The sequence below is a fragment of the Rhamphochromis longiceps genome, linkage group LG11, assembly GCF_057381845.1.
Source record: "Rhamphochromis longiceps isolate RC_006_pf linkage group LG11, R_longiceps_female_GT1.1, whole genome shotgun sequence".
Classification (NCBI taxonomy): domain Eukaryota; kingdom Metazoa; phylum Chordata; class Actinopteri; order Cichliformes; family Cichlidae; genus Rhamphochromis; species Rhamphochromis longiceps.
This window is the reverse complement of record NC_140567.1, coordinates 15,477,501-15,496,872: the sequence shown is the minus strand read 5'-3', so window position 1 is coordinate 15,496,872 and position 19,372 is coordinate 15,477,501. Positions and strand designations below refer to the sequence as shown.

General features: G+C 39.4%; 1 protein-coding gene across 1 annotated transcript in view; it reads right to left on the bottom strand.

Moving 5' to 3' along the window:
- Window positions 1–1,936: 1,936 nt before the first annotated feature.
- Window positions 1,937–19,372, bottom strand: part of znf407 (zinc finger protein 407) — a 165,894-nt gene continuing 148,458 nt past the window's right edge. Inside the window, exon 10 of the mRNA XM_085422463.1 lies at window positions 1,937–3,582. Within this exon, the coding sequence (XP_085278589.1) occupies window positions 2,729–3,582 (854 nt within the window). The 3' untranslated portion in view covers window positions 1,937–2,728. The remainder of the gene's footprint in view (window positions 3,583–19,372) is intronic.

Sequence of the window (19,372 nt, the reverse complement as noted above, 5' to 3'; positions counted from 1 at the left end):
GCCTCTTCGTCTTATTTTCATGCCTTAGTAATGGCTTTCTTGCTGAAACTCATCCTGTCAAACCTGCAGCTCGAAGTCTTCTCGAGTCACAGCTGAAACTGAGACTTGCTTACTATGAACACTATTCAGCTGTGCTTGAAGATGTTGTACTGTGAGTTGTGAGTGGTTAACTCTCAGAAACTTGTCCTCTGATTCAGTTGCAGCTTTGGGTCTGACAGACCTCTTCCTGTTGGTTTGCCCTGGTCTCTGAGTGCCTTTTGATGGTGAAGGAAACTGTACTGACTGACACCTTGACTTTCTTTGTAATTTCTTTGAAGGAAATACCTACATTTTTGACAACAGTGTCATGATGGTCTGTCGCTCTTCCATTAATTGCCTTTTTCTCACCATTTTTGCAGCAACACTCTACTTTCTGCAGTACAATAATGTTCAACTGATGCTCATGAGGGTACGGTACCAGTTTGTTCCAGCACTGCTTTTATGCAGACAGAGGGGGCTGTAAGTAATCCAGAAAAGTTGGAACATCTGTAGGAATTAGCAGCACCAGCTTTCAAGGCTTGATCAACCTCCATTGCTGCAGAAGAGCTTTAATTTGTTAACTCATTTAAAAAAGGCCTGAAAAAGGCCTTTTTGTATAATTCTGAAATGTACATTATTTTTCAGTTTTGGGTAACCTTTTATTTTAAACCTCTGGCAGCAGTAGTGTATGTAGATATCTCTATATATAGTTTACAGTGTACCATATTACATTACTTTCTAATATTATTCAAACATGTGCATATCCGTTATGAGATTAGCCAATTTAAATCAAAATATTATAATTAATGAGTACATACGCACCAAAATAAATATTATTCCTCAGTGCAGTGCATCTATTTGACTGAACAGCACTTCTCTTCAAAATTCATTATTTAAAGCAGCGCTGCTCAACCTTGGCATCAGGAGCCCACTGAGAGGTCACAAAAGAAGTCGCACATACTGCTGTTGTTGTGACATGACTCTTGAATAACACATATTTGGAAGCATTATAAAAACAAACTGTAAGTTCTATAAATGTGAGGCATCTAAATGCTATCGGTGCATTCTCACCACTCAGTGGGTGTTGACAAACCTTGGCTCTCACAGGCACGTATGGTTGCTCACACAGAGAACGTGACCTCCGTTAAATGCGCCCATCTCCGCTGAATAGAAGGACGAAGAGCATGAAAAGACTGTGCGAGCTTATAAATGCAACATGAGGCTGGGAGCAGGAGACAAAGACAGGCTGAAAGGCAGACAGGTGTTATGTGAAATTACAGGCTCCCTTCTCTCTGTGTGGCTGTGGATTTCACCGCTCTTTCACTTCTCCCTGGCCTCACCTCTCTCAACATCCATCTGTAATGCTCTCATTTTTCCTGCCCACTCCTCCACCACTTTCTCCCTCTCAGCCCACCTTCTTGCTCTGCTCGCGCAGCGCGTGTGTGTTAAAGGGATGATCTTTTGATGCCCTCAGTGTGTACGAGTGCTTTCTCTCTACTTTCAGTGGTTGGCCATTGTGTTTGCAACCGTCACACCGCTCTCCCACTCACTCCATCAGAAACCAGGCTTGTGTAGGGGCCTAAATGAATATTGATTCTCCCTCCAGTGCTGAATAGTGCTGGGGGGGGGGGAAGAGAAAAAAATGCAATGAACAGAATGGGCCTGATGGGGGGACGAGATGAGAGGATGGCGATTAGGATGATGGTGATCATGATGACGATAATGATAATGGTGATGATAATGACGGTGTTAGTGATCAGAAAGCTTGATGGGAACCATCAGTTGATGCATGTATGTGCATGTCGCCTGTACGATGCTGCTGCACTGTATGCACGATAGCATCGTGCTGCTGACATAACTATCAACAGCACTAACTGCCAAGAAAACAAATGTGGGCACACTTGTTAAAAATTAGGCTCAATCTTTATTGTCAAAAATGAAACTGCACTCATGTTTTGTTTTTTTTAAACAGGCCTTCCACACAATGAAGGACTGTCAAAAATCTAAAACATATAATTGTCATTGCTTTACTTTTCGCTACACAGAAAATATGTATAAGGTCTGTTTGGGAAATCATTCATCGTATTACTGATTTGGAACTAATAGTACACACACACACAAAGGATTTGAAGAAAAAGAAAAGATTGCTCACACAAATTAAATCACTGCGTTATCAAAAGAAAAAAAAAACATCTATTTTGCTACAGAAAAACTTTAGGTTGCAACATAAATGTACCACAAAGAAATCAAAAAGCAAGAAAAAAAACCTGTTAGCTCTGTTATAAATGAAAAGATAGACTTTCTTTATAATAACTTGTTTAACTCTTAGCACATTAGAAGCATTGTAAAAATATTTCATGACAATGTATACTCATTCATTTCCTTAAGTTGCATTAATTAATTAAAGCAGTCTTGGCGGCTGTGTGGATTGCAGGTTAGCTCACTTAGCACCAAAACCTTTTTTCCTTTACTGTCGCTTTGAATAAACGATGTTTAACCTGAGTTCAGTGTAGCCCAAGAGAAGATGGTAGAAGTGATGTACGAAGTGAATGAAGCAGGGTGAAATTAAACAGAGACAATGCAGAACACAACATCTGGGCTAACGTGAGCTTTAACCTAGCTAAACAGGGGAAGTGAAATAAAATGCCCAATGTGAATCTTTCAGGGATGTCTCTCTCCTCTACCCTTCCAGGACAATACTGCGAGCAGCTCAATCCAGGTACACCACTATCTCTTCTCCTGTCTGCTGCTCCGCCTGGTGCACCTCCCCGTCACCTGTCCCGGCCTCTCCATACACTTCTCCCTCCACCTGTAAGGTGCAGTTGTCCAGCTCAGTCACAATGTAGTGCGTGCCCTCATCATTGACGATGACCTGGGTCAGGCCTTCCTTCATCATCTGGGACGCGGCGAGTTGCAGCACTTCCTGCATGTCCTCCTGGCCGGTCCCCTGGATGACCTGCACCTGCTCCTCCCCCTCCTGCTTCCCCTCCCCCTGCACTTCACTCTGCACAGCCTCAGCTATCTCTGGGGTCAAGACCTCATGAACGATGGCTGCCTCTCCTTGTATTTCCTCCTGATGGCCCATTTCGCTGACTGCGCTGAGCAGAGCATCGAGAGCTGTGGAGGACTCTGAGACAATGTGACTTTGTCCACCAGCAGCTGCGACTGCTACCCCTCCTCTGGCCACAGCCTGAAACTCCTTTCTGGCCTCCCCTGACTCCAAGACCACGTACTGGGTGCTGCCTCCAGCCAGGTGGGCTCCTGCGGATGCCACTTCCCTGCCCGAGGCTATGACTTGTCCGTCTTCAGTGATGTGGAGCACCTCGGCCACCTGGCCGGCCATGGCCAGCGTCTGCAGGGTGGCAGCGGCTGACTCCTCGAGGGTCTGGTCGATAGCTACCTCTCCGTCACCATAGCCCTGGATGATGATGACCTGTTGGATCTCGTCATGGCCCGATAACTCAGAAGAGTCTTTCCTGTGCAAAGGGGAGCCCATATCCTCTGCTTCCACAAATGTAGCCCCCTGGCCTTTCAGACGACACTCAAAGGACTTGGAAACGATACCTGGGAAACACAGTGATGCATTTCTTATTAGTTAATATGTTTGTTATAAGCAGCCAATAATGACATAAAGAAGCTCCATCTACCAGACTGCTAGAAATTAAAGAAGGAAAAAGGTGTCTGAGAGTGACTGCAACCTTCCTGTCATTCTAGCAGCCAGTATGACACAAAGGATCTTTTTGAGGCCCAATCACAGCATAAAAACATGAAAGTCATTTAGTGGCTAGATGGACAGGATCTCATTTAAAAGTGGCAAATGAGGAGTGCCAATTACTGTCTGTACCACACATGGCAATGCATATATTATTCTTTCTTTCCTATGTGTGTGTGCATCCATCACTGTGTAAAAAAAAGAGAGAGAGGAAAACTACATGGAAAGTTGACATAAAAGGTGATGTAACACTTCACGTATTTGTGTCACTTAATGCATGAAAGGAGACAGAATATGGAGATATTCTTCTGGCGGAAGAGTGCGGTGAGATACGGCTGGTGCTAATTGAGCCACACTGTGCCCTCTCAGATCACAGGTTGCCATGGCGTTTCCAAGGTGATAGGAACAGTGTTAGAAATGCCATTGTTTAAACAGCGCCTGGCTTAGACACTTGTAGACTAATCTATGCAGAAAAATAGGAATTTGAGAGAGTGAAAAAGGGACTCTCACACCTAGGTTGCTGAGTGCAGATGAACTTACTGTAAAATAACTGTAAAAAAACAAACAAACATACATTGTCATTTCAAATGTACATTGGTTTTACAAACACCATAGGAAAGACTTTCCTAACTTCTTAGGAAATAAAACTGTACTTTTTTTTCTTCTCCTTCCTTTCTTTCTAAAGTTTCTAAAATGCTAACATTGGAGGTACAAGGTTTACACCCAAGGGCAACACACAAGATCATACAGATCTCACAGTACATAAAGGAAAAAACTCATCAATCATTGATATTCCTATCTACAGCTAACATTTAATGTCCTCCACTCACAAGGTGGACAATGTGATCAGAAAGTCAGAGTTATGCCACAAACAGCTTCTGACCCAATGGTGCCACGTCCTCCTCAAACACGACCAGAAACACATTCGTTTTAACTCCCACACTTACTAGCCAAATAGAAAATGACCATTCATTCTTTGGTGACAGCAAAACAGATAATACTGCAAAGGTGCTTTTGGAATAAACAACATTTTACACAGCTGTAGGTGAATGAAAGGAAACAGAAAACCCTTTATGTATTACAACTGCTTCTGACAAAAGAGTGAACTATTAAGGCTTAGATGGATAGAGCAGAAAATTCTACTTGGAGGCGACAAAGTTAAAGATTTTTAATACAGTCTGGCCTTTTCTAGCAACTAAGTAGCAACCTCAAGGTCAAAAGAAATTTACTCATTCTAAAAAAGCCACTTCAGAATGGCCCCAGGATTGTCTGAAGCAAGGCTTACGTGGCCAGTCGAGGAACTGCAGCATGCTTTGGTTTCAGTTTTTAGTCCTGAAGGTTGCTGCTTGGTTGCCAAAAATGTATCCAGATATTGTTAAAACTCCCAACTTCATAGAAGAAATTGTTTAGAGCCTGGTCTCTGCAGCTGTAGCTACTAGCTTTCTGTAAGACCTTGCCACAAGTCACTTAAACAAAACCTCTCAAGTGTATTTAGAGTCTTGCTGCCTTTTTGAGTATTTTTAATTGTTCAACAAGTAACACAGCTTTCTGTGTCACTCAGCGCACCACCGACAAATCTGAGCTCCAATTAGAAATTGTGAAATTCTAATAAACAAGTTTTTTGTTTCTTAGCGTTAATTATCAAGTGTCTCTTTTTTGGACACACATAGACAGGTTTGCTAGCGTTAGCGGATAACTTAGTGCTTCACCCCTTTTTTAAGGGTCAACTATATGGTCACGCCTGGCTCTGGTGGCAACCAAAAATACCAAAATCAAGGCTTTAAAACAGACAATAAACCATGGCTAAGTGGATCTTTTATATATAGTCTATGCTGGCAACACAGCTTTGATTAATTCCGTTGTTTTCATTCTAATTCTGTTGTTTGTTTTAAACTTCCATTGTTTTCATTCAAATTCTGTTGTTTTCATTCAAATTCTTTTCTTTTCATTCAAATTCTGGTCTGTTCATTCTAATTCTGTTGTTTTCATTCAAATTCTATTCATTTCATTCTAATTCCGTTCATTTCATTGAAATTCCGTTGTTTTCATTCAAATGCTGTTGTTTTCATTCTAATTCCGTCGTTTTCATTCAAATTCCGTTGTTTTCATTCAAATGCTGTTGTTTTCATTCTAATTCAGTCGTTTTCATTCAAATTCCATTGTTTGTTCTCAAATTCTGTTTTCATTCAAATTCTGTCGTTTTCATTTTAATTCTGTCGTTTTCATTTTAATTCCGTTGTTTTCATTTTAATTCCGTTGTTTTCATTGTAATTCTGTCGTTTTCATTCAAATTCCGTTGTTTTCATTGTAATTCTGTTGTTTTCATTCAAATTCCGTTGTTTTCATTGTAATTCTGTCGTTTTCATTCAAATTCCGTTGTTTTCATTGTAATTCTGTTGTTTTCATTTTAATTCTGTCGTTTTCATTTTAATTCTACTCTTTTTATGTAAATTCTATTGTTTCTTTTAGAATTATGTTGCTTTCATTCTAACTCTGTTCTGTACATTCTAACTCCGTTGTTTTCATTCAAATTCCGTTGTTTGTTTTCAAATTCCGTTGTTTTCGTTCAAATTCTCTTGTTTTCATTCAAATTCTTTGGTTTTTGATCAAATTCTGTTGTTTTCATTTAAATTCGGTCGTTTTCATTTTAATTCCGTTGTTTTCATTCTAATTCTGTTGTTTGTTTTAAACTTCCATTGTTTTCATTCAAATTCCGTTGTTTTCATTCAAATTCTTTTCTTTTTATTCTAATTCCATTGTTTTCATTCAAATTCCGTTGTTTTCATTCAAATTCTGTTCTTTTTATTCTAATTCCATTGTTTTCATTCAAATTCCGTTGTTTTCATTCAAATTCTGTTCTTTTCATTCTAATTCCATTGTTTTGATTCAAATTCTGGTCTGTTTATTCTAATTCCGTTGTTTTCATTCAAATTCTATTCATTTCATTCTAATTCTGTTCATTTCATTGAAATTCCGTTGTTTTCATTCAAATGCTGTTGTTTTTATTCTAATTCCGTCATTTTCATGCAAATTCCATTGTTTTCATTTAAATTCCATTGTTTGTTCTCAAATACTGTTGTTTTCATTCAAATTCCGTGGTTTTCATTGTAATTCTGTTGTTTGTTTTAAACTTCCATTGTTTTCATTCAAATTCTGTTGTTTTCATTCAAATTCTTTTCTTTTCATTCTAATTCCATTGTTTTGATTCAAATTCTGGTCTGTTCATTCTAATTCCGTCGTTTTCATTCAAATTCCATTGTTTTCATTCAAATTCCGTCGTTTTCATTCAAATTCCATTGTTTGTTCTCAAATTCTGTTGTTTTCATTCAAATTCTGTCGTTTTCATTTTAATTCTGTCGTTTTCATTTTAATTCCGTTGTTTTCATTGTAATTCTGTTGTTTTCATTCAAATTCCGTTGTTTTCATTGTAATTCTGTTGTTTTCATTCAAATTCCGTTGTTTTCATTGTAATTCTGTTGTTTTCATTTTAATTCTGTCGTTTTCATTTTAATTCTACTCTTTTTATGTAAATTCTATTGTTTCTTTTAGAATTATGTTGCTTTCATTCTAACTCTGTTCTGTACATTCTAACTCCGTTGTTTTCATTCAAATTCCGTTGTTTGTTTTCAAATTCCGTTGTTTTCGTTCAAATTCTGTTGTTTTCATTCAAATTCTTTGGTTTTTGATCAAATTCTGTTGTTTTCATTTAAATTCGGTCGTTTTCATTTTAATTCCGTTGTTTTCATTCTAATTCTGTTGTTTGTTTTAAACTTCCATTGTTTTCATTCAAATTCCGTTGTTTTCATTCAAATTCTTTTCTTTTTATTCTAATTCCATTGTTTTCATTCAAATTCTGTTCTTTTCATTCTAATTCCATTGTTTTGATTCAAATTCTGGTCTGTTTATTCTAATTCCGTTGTTTTCATTCAAATTCTATTCATTTCATTCTAATTCTGTTCATTTCATTGAAATTCCGTTGTTTTCATTCAAATGCTGTTGTTTTTATTCTAATTCCGTCGTTTTCATGCAAATTCCATTGTTTTCATTTAAATTCCATTGTTTGTTCTCAAATACTGTTGTTTTCATGCAAATTATTTTATTTTCGATCAAATTCTGTTCTTTTCATTCAAATTCCGTCGTTTTCCTTCAAATTCCATTGTTTTCATTCAAATTCCATTGTTTGTTCTCTAATTCTGTTGTTTTCATTCAAATTCCGTCGTTTTCATTCAAATTCTGTTCTTTTCATTCTAATTCCATTGTTTGTTCTCAAATTCTGGTCTGTTCATTCTAATTCCGTCGTTTTCATTCAAATTCTATTCATTTCATTCTAATTCCGTTCTTTTCATTGAAATTCCGTTGTTTTCATTCAAATGCTGTTGTTTTCATTCTAATTCTACTCTTTTATTCCAATTCTATTGTTTGTTTTAGACTTCTTATGCTTTCATTCAAACTCTGTTCTATACATTCTAATTCTGTTGTTTTCATTCAAATTCCGTTGTTTTTGTTCAAATTCTGTTGTTTTCATGCAAATTCTTTCGTTTTTGATCAAATTCTGTTCTTTTCATTCAAATTCCATTGTTTTCATTTTAAGGCTTTATTATTATTAATAACCTTAGCTTTGCTGTAAGCTGTAAGATGCTAATGCTAATGACATGACAATGAATTAAAAAATGACTCTACACATAAAAGAAGAAAAGAAACTGATAATAGAGGACTGAAGAGGTAGTGTAATAGTTGAAGTGTAGATGGACAAGGTGATTTCTTTAAATCAAGATGTTTCCTCTCCACATGAAATGGTAACTTTAATGAAGAGGGCAATCAGACTGCAGCTTTGTTAAGAGGGAGCAGACTCTTCTCTTAGAAAGATATATAGTATACATTGTGCATTACAGCTTAAATACTCATAAGTAGAGTGTTCAACTCCCTGATTCTAACCCTCTTTATTCAGTCTCTCCTCTCATGTTTGAAGTGTCTTTCTAAATCTACCCTATACATCTATCTCATTACATATGCAGGTAAAGCTAACACTATGCATTTGTTTAAGGGCAAAACACGAAAAAAAAAAAAAGAAAAAATTATTGCGGCACTGCAGCACAGAGGCAACAAGTCTCTGTAGTAAATATCAATTCAGGCCCGGCTATTTGTAACCCAAGTGACAAGCGCTGTAGTTAGTGTGTGGAAGGAGTCAGTACTGTCAAAGGCAGCCATAAGAAGGTGGCATTTTGAGCAGCAGAGGTTAGCTATTTACACAGAGCTACAGGGCCAGTGCTAACTGCCTACACCAAAATGCTTCGAGCTGAGAGGTCGGCCGGAGAGGACAATAACTCAGTGGCTGTTCAGTTTCTACCACTGCACCATAGAACCTGTTTGTAAGAGTGTGTGTGTGATTTTAGGAGAGAAAAAGCACATTAGTGTAGAAAATAATGAAGCTCGGGTGACTAAAGCTCAGTCTCTGCCAGTTTTTGTGTGAATCTCTAAGTTCACGTGTTGTTTATGTCAGCATTGTGGGTTAAGGTCAGGCTTTACCGATGTGTGTCTCTACCACATGCGCTCCTATTCCTATTTGTCTCTGCGTGTGCTTGCTGTGCTGCAAAAATGTGTTGGTGTTGTGCTGTGGGGGTGGCGAGGCTACGCGTTGCTAGTGTGTGTCACATTAGCCATGGGGTGCTGTCGGCGGGGCCCAGCGGCGGCCCGCTGAGGTTTATGGAGTGTCACTCAGTCGCCGCAGCCGTGAATCAAGTTAATGTTGCAGATCCCATCTCTTCAGTTGTCCTGCGCTCCCGGTGGAAGAACAACATTTGAACAGCGTGATTTGGCCCCGGCGAGAGGCTGATGCCTGTTTAATATGTGTTTTGAGTGTTCTGACTGACTGACTCCTTTAACAGGAAGAAGGAGAGAGGATGAGAGAAAGAGAGAGAGGTGCAGGCTGCTTTATTGGCTGTGATCTGAAACAAGATGGAGGCTCCCTGAGAAGAATAAAAGAACGGGAGGAGGAAAAGGATGCACAGACAGGTGATGATGTCACTCTCATTTCCAAAACGAAAGAAACAAAAAAACCTTGAGGTATGCTTTTAATGCTGATAATGAATTTGTACAGGGGATATAACACTGTATTTGAGGAAGCACTTTACTTCTTATATCAGATGACAGGGGTGATGGTGCTTTTACTGAACTATCAGATGACTAGTTTATAGAAGAATTTGCAAAGCAAACAGAAATATGGAAGAATCAGCGAGAAGAGCGCAGTGAACAGCATGATACATGTAAGGAAAATATGATCAGTATTAAATCAAAGGCCAATTTTCTAGTTTTCTTTCCAATTAATACCAGAAAGCACAGGGGATTGCCGGCACAACTACTTTTTGGGATCAGACCTGGCTGCACTGCTAGAATAGACTCATGCTCCCAAAAACTACCTGATAAAATTTGATGTCTGCTGCTAAGAAGCAACAGCACAATTTACAGGAAGTTATTTTAATGCCTGCAGTTGTTCACTGTTTGATTAACTGTTGGAGCATGATCAGAAAATAATCCAAGGAGGACACAACTGTGTGCACTGTATGGGGAGAAAAGTGCTGCAAAGGACTCTGGTCTCAGAACATGATAACTTTATATTAAATGAAACGCTACTGGAATTAAACATAACCTTATTCTGCTTGGGGGCTCCTCTGGAACCACTTCAATGACCATTTGGTGACCCTCAGACCTCAGTTTGATAACCATTCAGTGACACTTTGTTCTAGACACTATTCTGTGTGTAAGCATCAGTGCAGAAGCCTCACACACACGGTGTGTGGTACAGATGTGATTATTGATCAGCGGATCAATGTGCTGGCCAGCGGTGGGGGCCCAGGGGCTCTAAGTGGCATTACTTTAGCTCGGAGAGGCCGCCAAGGGAACGGTCAGACAGCACTTACCAGCAGTTAGAGAAATTAACCTTAACACTGAGACACCAGCACACACACAATCAATTACATTCACGGTAACACAGGTCAGGGTGCTGTGAATATAAGCTTACTCGCACATACACATACAATCAGGGGAGAGCACAGTGTGAGTCTTGTTATATTCATCAGGACGTTGCAGTAGTCAGAATCCTTAACTCAAATTTGTACCCCTCACTTTAACCTGGAAGTAACCAAGAGCAAGTCCTGAGTGGTTGCTGACAGTACAGAAGACAAAGAAATCAACCTGAATAGACACCACAGCGAGCAAAGTCAATTATACGGTATCAAACTATAACACAAGAAAGGGGAAAAAAAGGCTCACCAAATCAATTACAAGGTCAATAACAGGACCATGAAAAAGCCAGCTTATTTTTGGAATTTTGCACAAAACCCTTTACAATCCTTTTACCAGGCGATTACCTTCAATTATAGATATGAAGCCAGCGCCTTAAAATGATGGAGACCCCTAAACCTGACACACTGTTGTTTGTGGAGGGATTTTTACAGATGAGGTGGTTTGTGAGAGTGTATGTGTGTCTGTTTGTGTCAGAAGCCTTTGAAGGTGACACTGTTAAGTAGATAAAGCATCACTTCTGGGTGGATCCAGGTCACCGAGGATGGCCTGCATATGATGATGTTCAGAGTGTGTCTGCATGGATGTCTGTGCACATGTGACTATTTTAATGCATATAAATGTATATTTGTGCGCACTCTATTTATTTTGGCTACATGATGGCAACATTTCTGTATTATCTACATACATTCATCCCCTCTATTCTTAAGTACTATGACTCTTCAACGCCCTGTTGGAAACTCTTTGAATTTGGCCAAAACACTCAAAGATGAAGGAATTAAACTTTAATGGTCAAAGCTCACGGAAATGTGACTTCATTAAACCGTGGCACTATATAACGAACTCACCCACTATGAATCACTTACTGGTCCTTAAAACCCTAATCTTAAAGCTTGCATTTGAAACCGAGACACCGCACGCTCATACAGTAGCATTATGACAGTTACAAGCAGGCCTGTCCTAAGGCACATCCTACGTTCTTCCTTTTTTTTTTTTTTTTTTTGCTGGAAATCACAATTTACAGCATTAACATCATGTTTTTTAATAATAGTATTTACTTTGGTCATATATAAAGTGGGCAGTAGGCTCATTTTCCCTTAGATGTCTTCATATTCTGATTTCATTTTACAACCAGAGGAGTCGACCCCTGCTGGTCATTAGAGACAATGCAGCTTTAAAGAAGATATGTCCATCCTTTATATAAGGTCCATGCACAAAAGATATTTGGCTTTAACTTAAGAATCCATAAATCCTTTAAATATAGATATATTTCGCACAGAAATCTAGTAGTGGCATGGTGGTTATATCATTTTTTTGTAAAACATATTTCATGCCATTGTATGCACCTGCATTTTCCTTGTTTACATTTTTTTTAAATGCATTTTAATATATTTAATCTTAATTTTAAAAACACACACACATATATGCTACTTTTGTCTTGAGTTTTATACTTTCTGAATGACTTTATTCACACACATGTTTCCTATGCATCTCTACATATGGGCAGGTGTGTGTTTGCGTGCCTGAGTGTGTGCGAACAAACTAGCAGGTCAGCCGAGGTCCAGCTAGCGATGACTCTACTTTGTCTGATAGGGACAGCCGTTACTGTCACCTTTAGAAATGCTATGAATCAATGCCAAGGAGGGACAGGCCGGCAGACCAAAAAACAACCAATTATACAGCATCCAGATTGACACTGGGTGGACAGGGCAGAGAGAGAGAGAGAGATGGAGGCACACTGAACTCACTCCAAGGACGAATAAACACAAGAGAATGAGGCCACAGACTGACAGGGGACCTTCTGGGCTGTAACACCAATACACTGACTTTGAGGGCCAATGTGAATCCATCAGTGACTAGGTGGACCTTAAAGAAAATGTTTAATGCTTTTTTCATAATTAATCGTGACAGAAATGAATGACTACATTGATATTTACTATTGTATTTTCTCCAGCCCACTAAAGTTTTGTTTTATGTGCTCTCTATTGTGTTCCCTTCTTCCTGTGAAAGGTTAAGTGTTTTTTTTTATAGATTACAGGCTGCTTTTACTTTCATTGTTTTAAATGTTCCGAGACTGAGAAGAGCTTAGCTCTGGCAGGAGAGCTGTAAATAACCACAATTATTCTTTTCATGTTTTCCCCTCTGTCTGCCCATTTTGTCCTGTGGACTATGGAAGGGTAAGCAGATCAATCAATCAACAAACATCAAAAATCTGAAAATCATAACTACAGATTTTTGTGAGCTTGCAATTTCAAACAATGGCTTGAAGACAAAAAAACACCTCAAAACTAAAACAACACAATAAAAACAGAAAAAATGTGGATGTTTGCTAATGTATTACACTTCTTCCCACACACGCAACAGAACAAACATTCAAAATAGTTGTATTTTCAGAACATATACTAAATGTCAGCCACATATAATCAAGGACTTGGAATCCACTGTAGAAAAGCTTAAGAGTAGCATAATATGTTTTAACTGATTATAGTTTCAATGAAAAGCATCAAAGTGTCGTCTTATTTTCTCTCAAGAAATTCAAGAAACCGCCCACAATTTTCCAGCATTTTCTAATTGCTTCTTCAACTGGGGTCGTGGGGGGCTGAATATCCCAGCTGACAGACTGAAAGGCAGTGTACACCCTCGACATGTAACACAGAGAGACAAGCAACCTTAAAAAAAGGGACAAAGCAGCAGATTTGAACCCAGAACTTTCTTGCTGTGAGGCAACATGGCACCACTTTGCCACCCAAGTAGCAACCCCCAGGGCTGAAAAATGAAGCCGGTTGCTTCATTTTCTCTTGTCCCCCAGCATAACAACTCTATGTGAAGTGTTTTTTAAAGTTTTTTATTCCAAGCTGTTTTGGATTTTGTTAAGACTAAAGCTCCACAGCTCTCTGAAACTGACATATGGCCACTTGAGGACATTTCAGGTGTTGGTTGTCTAGGTAACCCTCTAATTTAATTTACTAAAACATTATATGTCAGTCATGGTATCCTACACTCTCATTGGTAGTCACCTTATTCACTCGCTTAGAAGAGAAAAGTTTCTCTTAGGTCCCGCCCATTTTGCATCACTGGCGGTTTTTCCCACCGTTTGAAGTCGCTGAATGTCAGCCACCTGGTGTTTGGTTGCTACGCTGCTGTAGATCACTTTCCAGTGTGGAAGCAGCTTTAGGGGCGGGGATGCTTTGATTGACAGCTGTCACGATAAGGGCAGCTGTAGAAGCAGCTGTCTGCCAGGTCTCCCCTCTGCTAACAGACTGAACTGGGCCACATCGCGGTGTTAAAGCATCAGTGCCTTTTGAAGCATTTTTAATTACAGTAACTGACAAATAATGTGGTCTGCTGTCAAATACAACCTCACAGTCTGTGCTTCACTTCTGGTAAGTGAAACTTGTATATTTCATTAACCTGTTACTCAGCACCAAACAGTAAACTGGGTCAGTTTCACCCTGTTTATTGATGGAGCTTGCTAACCAAGTTAGCTCCCATTAGCTTTCTTGGTTAGCAATGCTATATGGCGGTTGCACAAACTCCAAATGCAGACTCTAGAAACCAATATTTTTTTTGATTAGGAACACAAGGAACATTTTACACTTTCATGTCTGACATGAAAGTGTAAAATAAATAACCAAAATTCTTTTAACTGCAATAACATCTAAAGCACTGAACAATAAAATATACTAGTCGAACAGCTGAGATTGAAAGGGTTCAAGAGGTGAGAAATACAAATGCACACACACACACACACACACACACACACACACACACACACACACACACACACACACACACACACACACACACACACAAACGGAGTATGTGGTCAGAAGAAACACAGGTTGGTGTCCTGCTCTCAGCTCTTTTTCTGCTGACAGAGGACGACCCAGTGTGAGTCTAATCTGCTCCACACTAACTCCATCTACTTCATGTCCCCCATGTGCCCCTGAAGGGAGAGGAGGGAGAGAAACAGAGGTGAAAAGTGAAAGAGTAGAAGCAAGAAAAAAAAAAAAGAAGACACAGCTTTATCTTTCTATTTCACCATTCAAAGAGCTGTTGGTGTCATGTAGTTAATGAGTTAGTTAAAGTCTGGTAAATAAGTGTTTATTTTCAGTTACAAAGTAGGTGTCATTAAATACATCTTTCGAAACAGGCTAGATTTTTATTTGAGCCAAAAAGATTTAAGAGCAAGTGCTAATTATGCTCTTTTATGTGCTATTTTAATTTCGGAAAGAATTTGCAAGAAACTATGGTAACAGTGCTTTGTTTGCACATTTTTCACTAGACAGGAAAAGTCACGTTCGGACACCTGCTTTTAGAAATTAGGCGAAAACTGTTAAACATTTAAAAACTTAATGAACCACAACAGAAGGAAAAAAATGGCCTTACAGAAGAATAAATAAGTAATAAATGACAGTGCTGTCAGTTAATAGGTGACCTGGGCAAGCGGCTATCATTAGATGTTTCAAGAAAAACCGGCACTAATCACTTCCTGGAAGACCAGATGCAGAGGACTTTCAAAATAATAAGTGCAAATACAAAGGTTTCGTTAGCCAGTACAGTTGATGCAGGATGCACTGGCTCACAGGAAAGTCCCTCCACAAGATCAATGGTATGCTTTACATCACAACATGAGCATCATGTACCACAAAACACGGGCTGCTGAGGATTCATCTGGTTGGCTGCAGATGAAAAAAAGAAAAAGAAAAGCAAATGTGTGGGAGGTTGATACAGCCGCACAAAGTGAGGCCTGATCAACCTCAGCAGGGTTGTCAGTGAGAGGGCGTCTGGTGCTGAAAGGCCTGAAACACCTGATGACTGCAGGTTACATCACTGATTATGTGGCCTAGAAAAGCATCAGAAGATACATCATTTCAACTTTAAAAATGAGTAACCAGATATGACTAATGTATTACTTTTTGTTGGAGTGCCGGTTATTTCCCTGATGCTGTAAATCACAGCTATTTGCACTCTGCAGATGAAGGTCAGAAATGATCACAGTGTGATGGCCAGATGCGAGTAGCAAAGAATGAAACAGAATAGAGCGAGGAGGCGCGTAAAGAGCCCCATCCAAGAATCCAAGAGGGGCGGTTGACATATGAAACAATAACAAAGATCATAACACTTTTTCTTTCCCATATTCCCCCTCCTTCCCTCCTCTCGCTCTCCCCCATTAGAACTTCCTTCTATTCCTCTGTCCTGTTTCCTTCTTCTAACTCTCTCTCGTCTTTCTCTCAAAAGCTCTGGAGGTGGACCTTTGATTGCTTCTTTAATTAGCAATGTCAGACGGCTCTGTGGATTTACTGGGGATGTCGAACTTCTGCAGATAATTGCATGCCTTTCCCTTTCTCTTTTGCTACCTCCCTCCCTCCCATCCTCCATCCATCCCTCTGCAGTCCTTTCACTATGTCCCCCTATCTATCCCTCTCACTCACTCTCCTATGATTTAATGATTAATTATGGATGTGAGTTTGAGAATAAAAGCTTTTTCACTAATCAAAATGAAATTTTCCCCCCATTCTGGTAATTACAGTGTGAAGATGATGTTGCTGATGTCTTTTTGTTGCCAAGGCCTGAACTGCGCAGTGATCTGAGGTCCGTCAAGGCGGATGAAGTGAATAATCGCAACATAATGGCTTGCTTCAAAATTTCTAAAATAAACTGGGTGGAGAAATGAAGTCAAAGTGGTCTCGATTGGATTGAGGGAGAAAGGGAATAAACAAAGAGACAGAAGCAGAATGCTTTAGAAAATCTTAGTACAGAGGCCCAGAAAGGGAAACAAAGTGAAGCCTAAATCTTCAAGCTTGACAACAGCCATCAGTCATTCAGGAATTATTGTCTTTGTCCAAAAGCTCTAGTTTAAAAATGCAATTAGAGTTGCAGCTCACAAACATTTTCTTTACCAAACTGCAGAGCATTTAAACTAAGAGTGTGTGAAATGTGGGAAAATAATCAAATATGTCCAAGGTGGTATTATTCATATTTATGTTAGCTGAAAGGATTGGCTGGTTAACTGTCTAAATCAGCGGTCCCCAACCCCCGGGCCTCGGACCCGTATCGGTCCGTGAGTCGTTTGGTACCGGGAGAGTTGAGGCTCAGGTGTGAAATGTATGGTTTTCAGGGTTTTTAATCGGTTTTCAGCGTTATTTTGTTATCGTTTTTATCATTAACTCTGTTTTCCTGGGTCTTTTCACGTGTGTTATGAATAAATCTTCTTTTTTTCGGTACCAGTACTAGTTTTATTTTGTTGTATTTATCCGCGACACCTTAAAGGCCGGTCCGTGAAAATAATGTCGGGCATAAACCGGTCCGTGGCGCAAAAAAGGTTGGAGACCGCTGGTCTAAATGACAGAAAATGACATAGTAACATCTGTACAAAGATAGTAATCAATTTCAGACAAAGCTGCTAAACAATGTAGCAGCTTCTCATTTGTAAGGGTTTGGTGGTGGTTTCTTATTACAGTGTGTTCATGTGCAACATCTGATTTAATGGCACAATTACCACCATCAACCAACTTCACAATAATGAAGAAAATTAGTATCAAACAAAATATACTGTAGATACTGGAAATCAGCTATTGTGACACCAAAAGCACGCAAAGGAGCAACAACACAACAAGTGCTGCAAATAAGCAATGATGGAAATACAGCACATTAGAACTGTATTGCCATTTCATGAAGTATAATAAGAGAAGGTCAAGCTTGGCAAAGTACCAAAAAACACTGGATCCTGGCAAGTCACAGACCAAGGTGTATCACGATGACAGATTTAAATGAGGAGGAAATTCATACAGTAATGCTTTGCTGAACACAGAGCTGATTTTCACTTTATACAAACAGTCCAGTGGCATGTCATCTTTGGTTGAAGTAACAGTTTAGCCACCTTCTTATTTACTAGAACATCACTGATGCCAGCTAATTCAAAGCCTGGCCATCCACACAGTATATCAACACAGAATATAGTATGACAAGCCCTTATTGTTCCCTATTCAGTGACTCATACGCGACCACAACACACACTCTCAGGCACACAGGTCTGTTTAGCTTAGTTTCCGATCCTCCCTGCCATATTTACTGGGTATTTACCTAACAGAGGCAGGCTGGAGATATTTATCGTCCTGATGGCTCTATATATAGGGCTGAGGAGCTCGGTGAGAGGAGAGGCAGGCGCAGTGGGAGGTTGCTTCTCTAATCTCCATCTCCAGGCTGACAGGCCTGAGAAGGCCCTAATGAATGGCTCTTTTCATCTACACGCCTGTGTGTATGTGACAGTATAAATATTTAGCAATATTGGAGTCAGCTCGTGATTTTACACAGATGGAGTGATTGATGGCTCAGCCCCCTGACGCATGCCAAAGACCATCCTGGAGATGTTATATAAACCACCACAGCCTCTCTCTCCCCCTCCATCATCATCTCCATCTCGTTCGTTCTCTATCTTTCACACTGCCTCCTCTGCTCTCCGCCTCCTTCCCAGCTTGTCTTCTCGCTGTCGATCCGCCCTCTGTGGCTCTGCCAATTTGCTTCACTGTTGAATTTCTATCATACACTGTGCTGTCTCTATGGAAGTAAGACAGGCTAAATCAGAGGAAAACAACCTGACAGGGAGAAAGCCTGGTATTGACACGTTACAGCATAAACCAGTTTAGTATTTTAAACTTTACAACAATTATTTCTCATAAAACTGAGTGCTGACTGGAGGCACATGTTAAGAACTTTCTCTGAGAACTTTAAGCATTTAGCAAAATATTTAGTGAGTTTACAAAATGATGCATTAAAGAGACACATTAAAAATGGTGTATATAGGCTCTGTAGACCAACTCCAAATACTTTGTATGTGAATTGCAAGACAAAATGAATTATTTTCTATATTCACATAAAGGTGCATAAACAGTATATATGTATGCACAAACATACAGAAATACATGCACACCATGCTGTCATTGGTGTCAGAGAGAACCAGACCAGAGCCACTTTGTTTGAGCAACGTACACATTCTGTTGCCAGCATGCTACTGCAACTCTATGCAGAACCAGTCTGTGTGTGTGTGTGTGTGTGTGTGTGTGTGTGTGTGTGTGTGTGTGTGTGTGTGTGTGTGTGTGTAGCTTGTTTCAGCTATACTTCTGAGGACTGACTCAGGTTAAGGTTGGTTAGGGTTATATGTGTAGTGGTCTTGATAAGGTTAACTATATCTCTTTAGGGAATTAATGCATACAAACCTTATGCATTTGATTACTTGTGTGTGTGCGTAACTGTGTTGTGCTTTTTTGTGTACTACACCTTCTGCATAGCCTCTGCATAGCCAATTAAACTAAAATGCAAGAACAAAATCCCAAAGCAAATATATGAGGACTTTAAGGGGGGATGTTGAAGATGTATTAACCTTGTAATTGCCTGTGTAAAATATGCTCCTCTGGTAATGAAATTTCCTGCTTTAATTTGGAAAAATTGGGGAAATATCACCCCCCTCTTTTTTTTTTTTTTACCGTGTGTTTTCTCATTTAATTGCATTTAAAACTTCAACTTCAAACACCCCCACTGCTTTTATGCGAAGAAGGACCAGCGCTGGAATCGCCACATCTATTAATCTAACTGTCCTTTATCGGAATTAGCATTCAAATG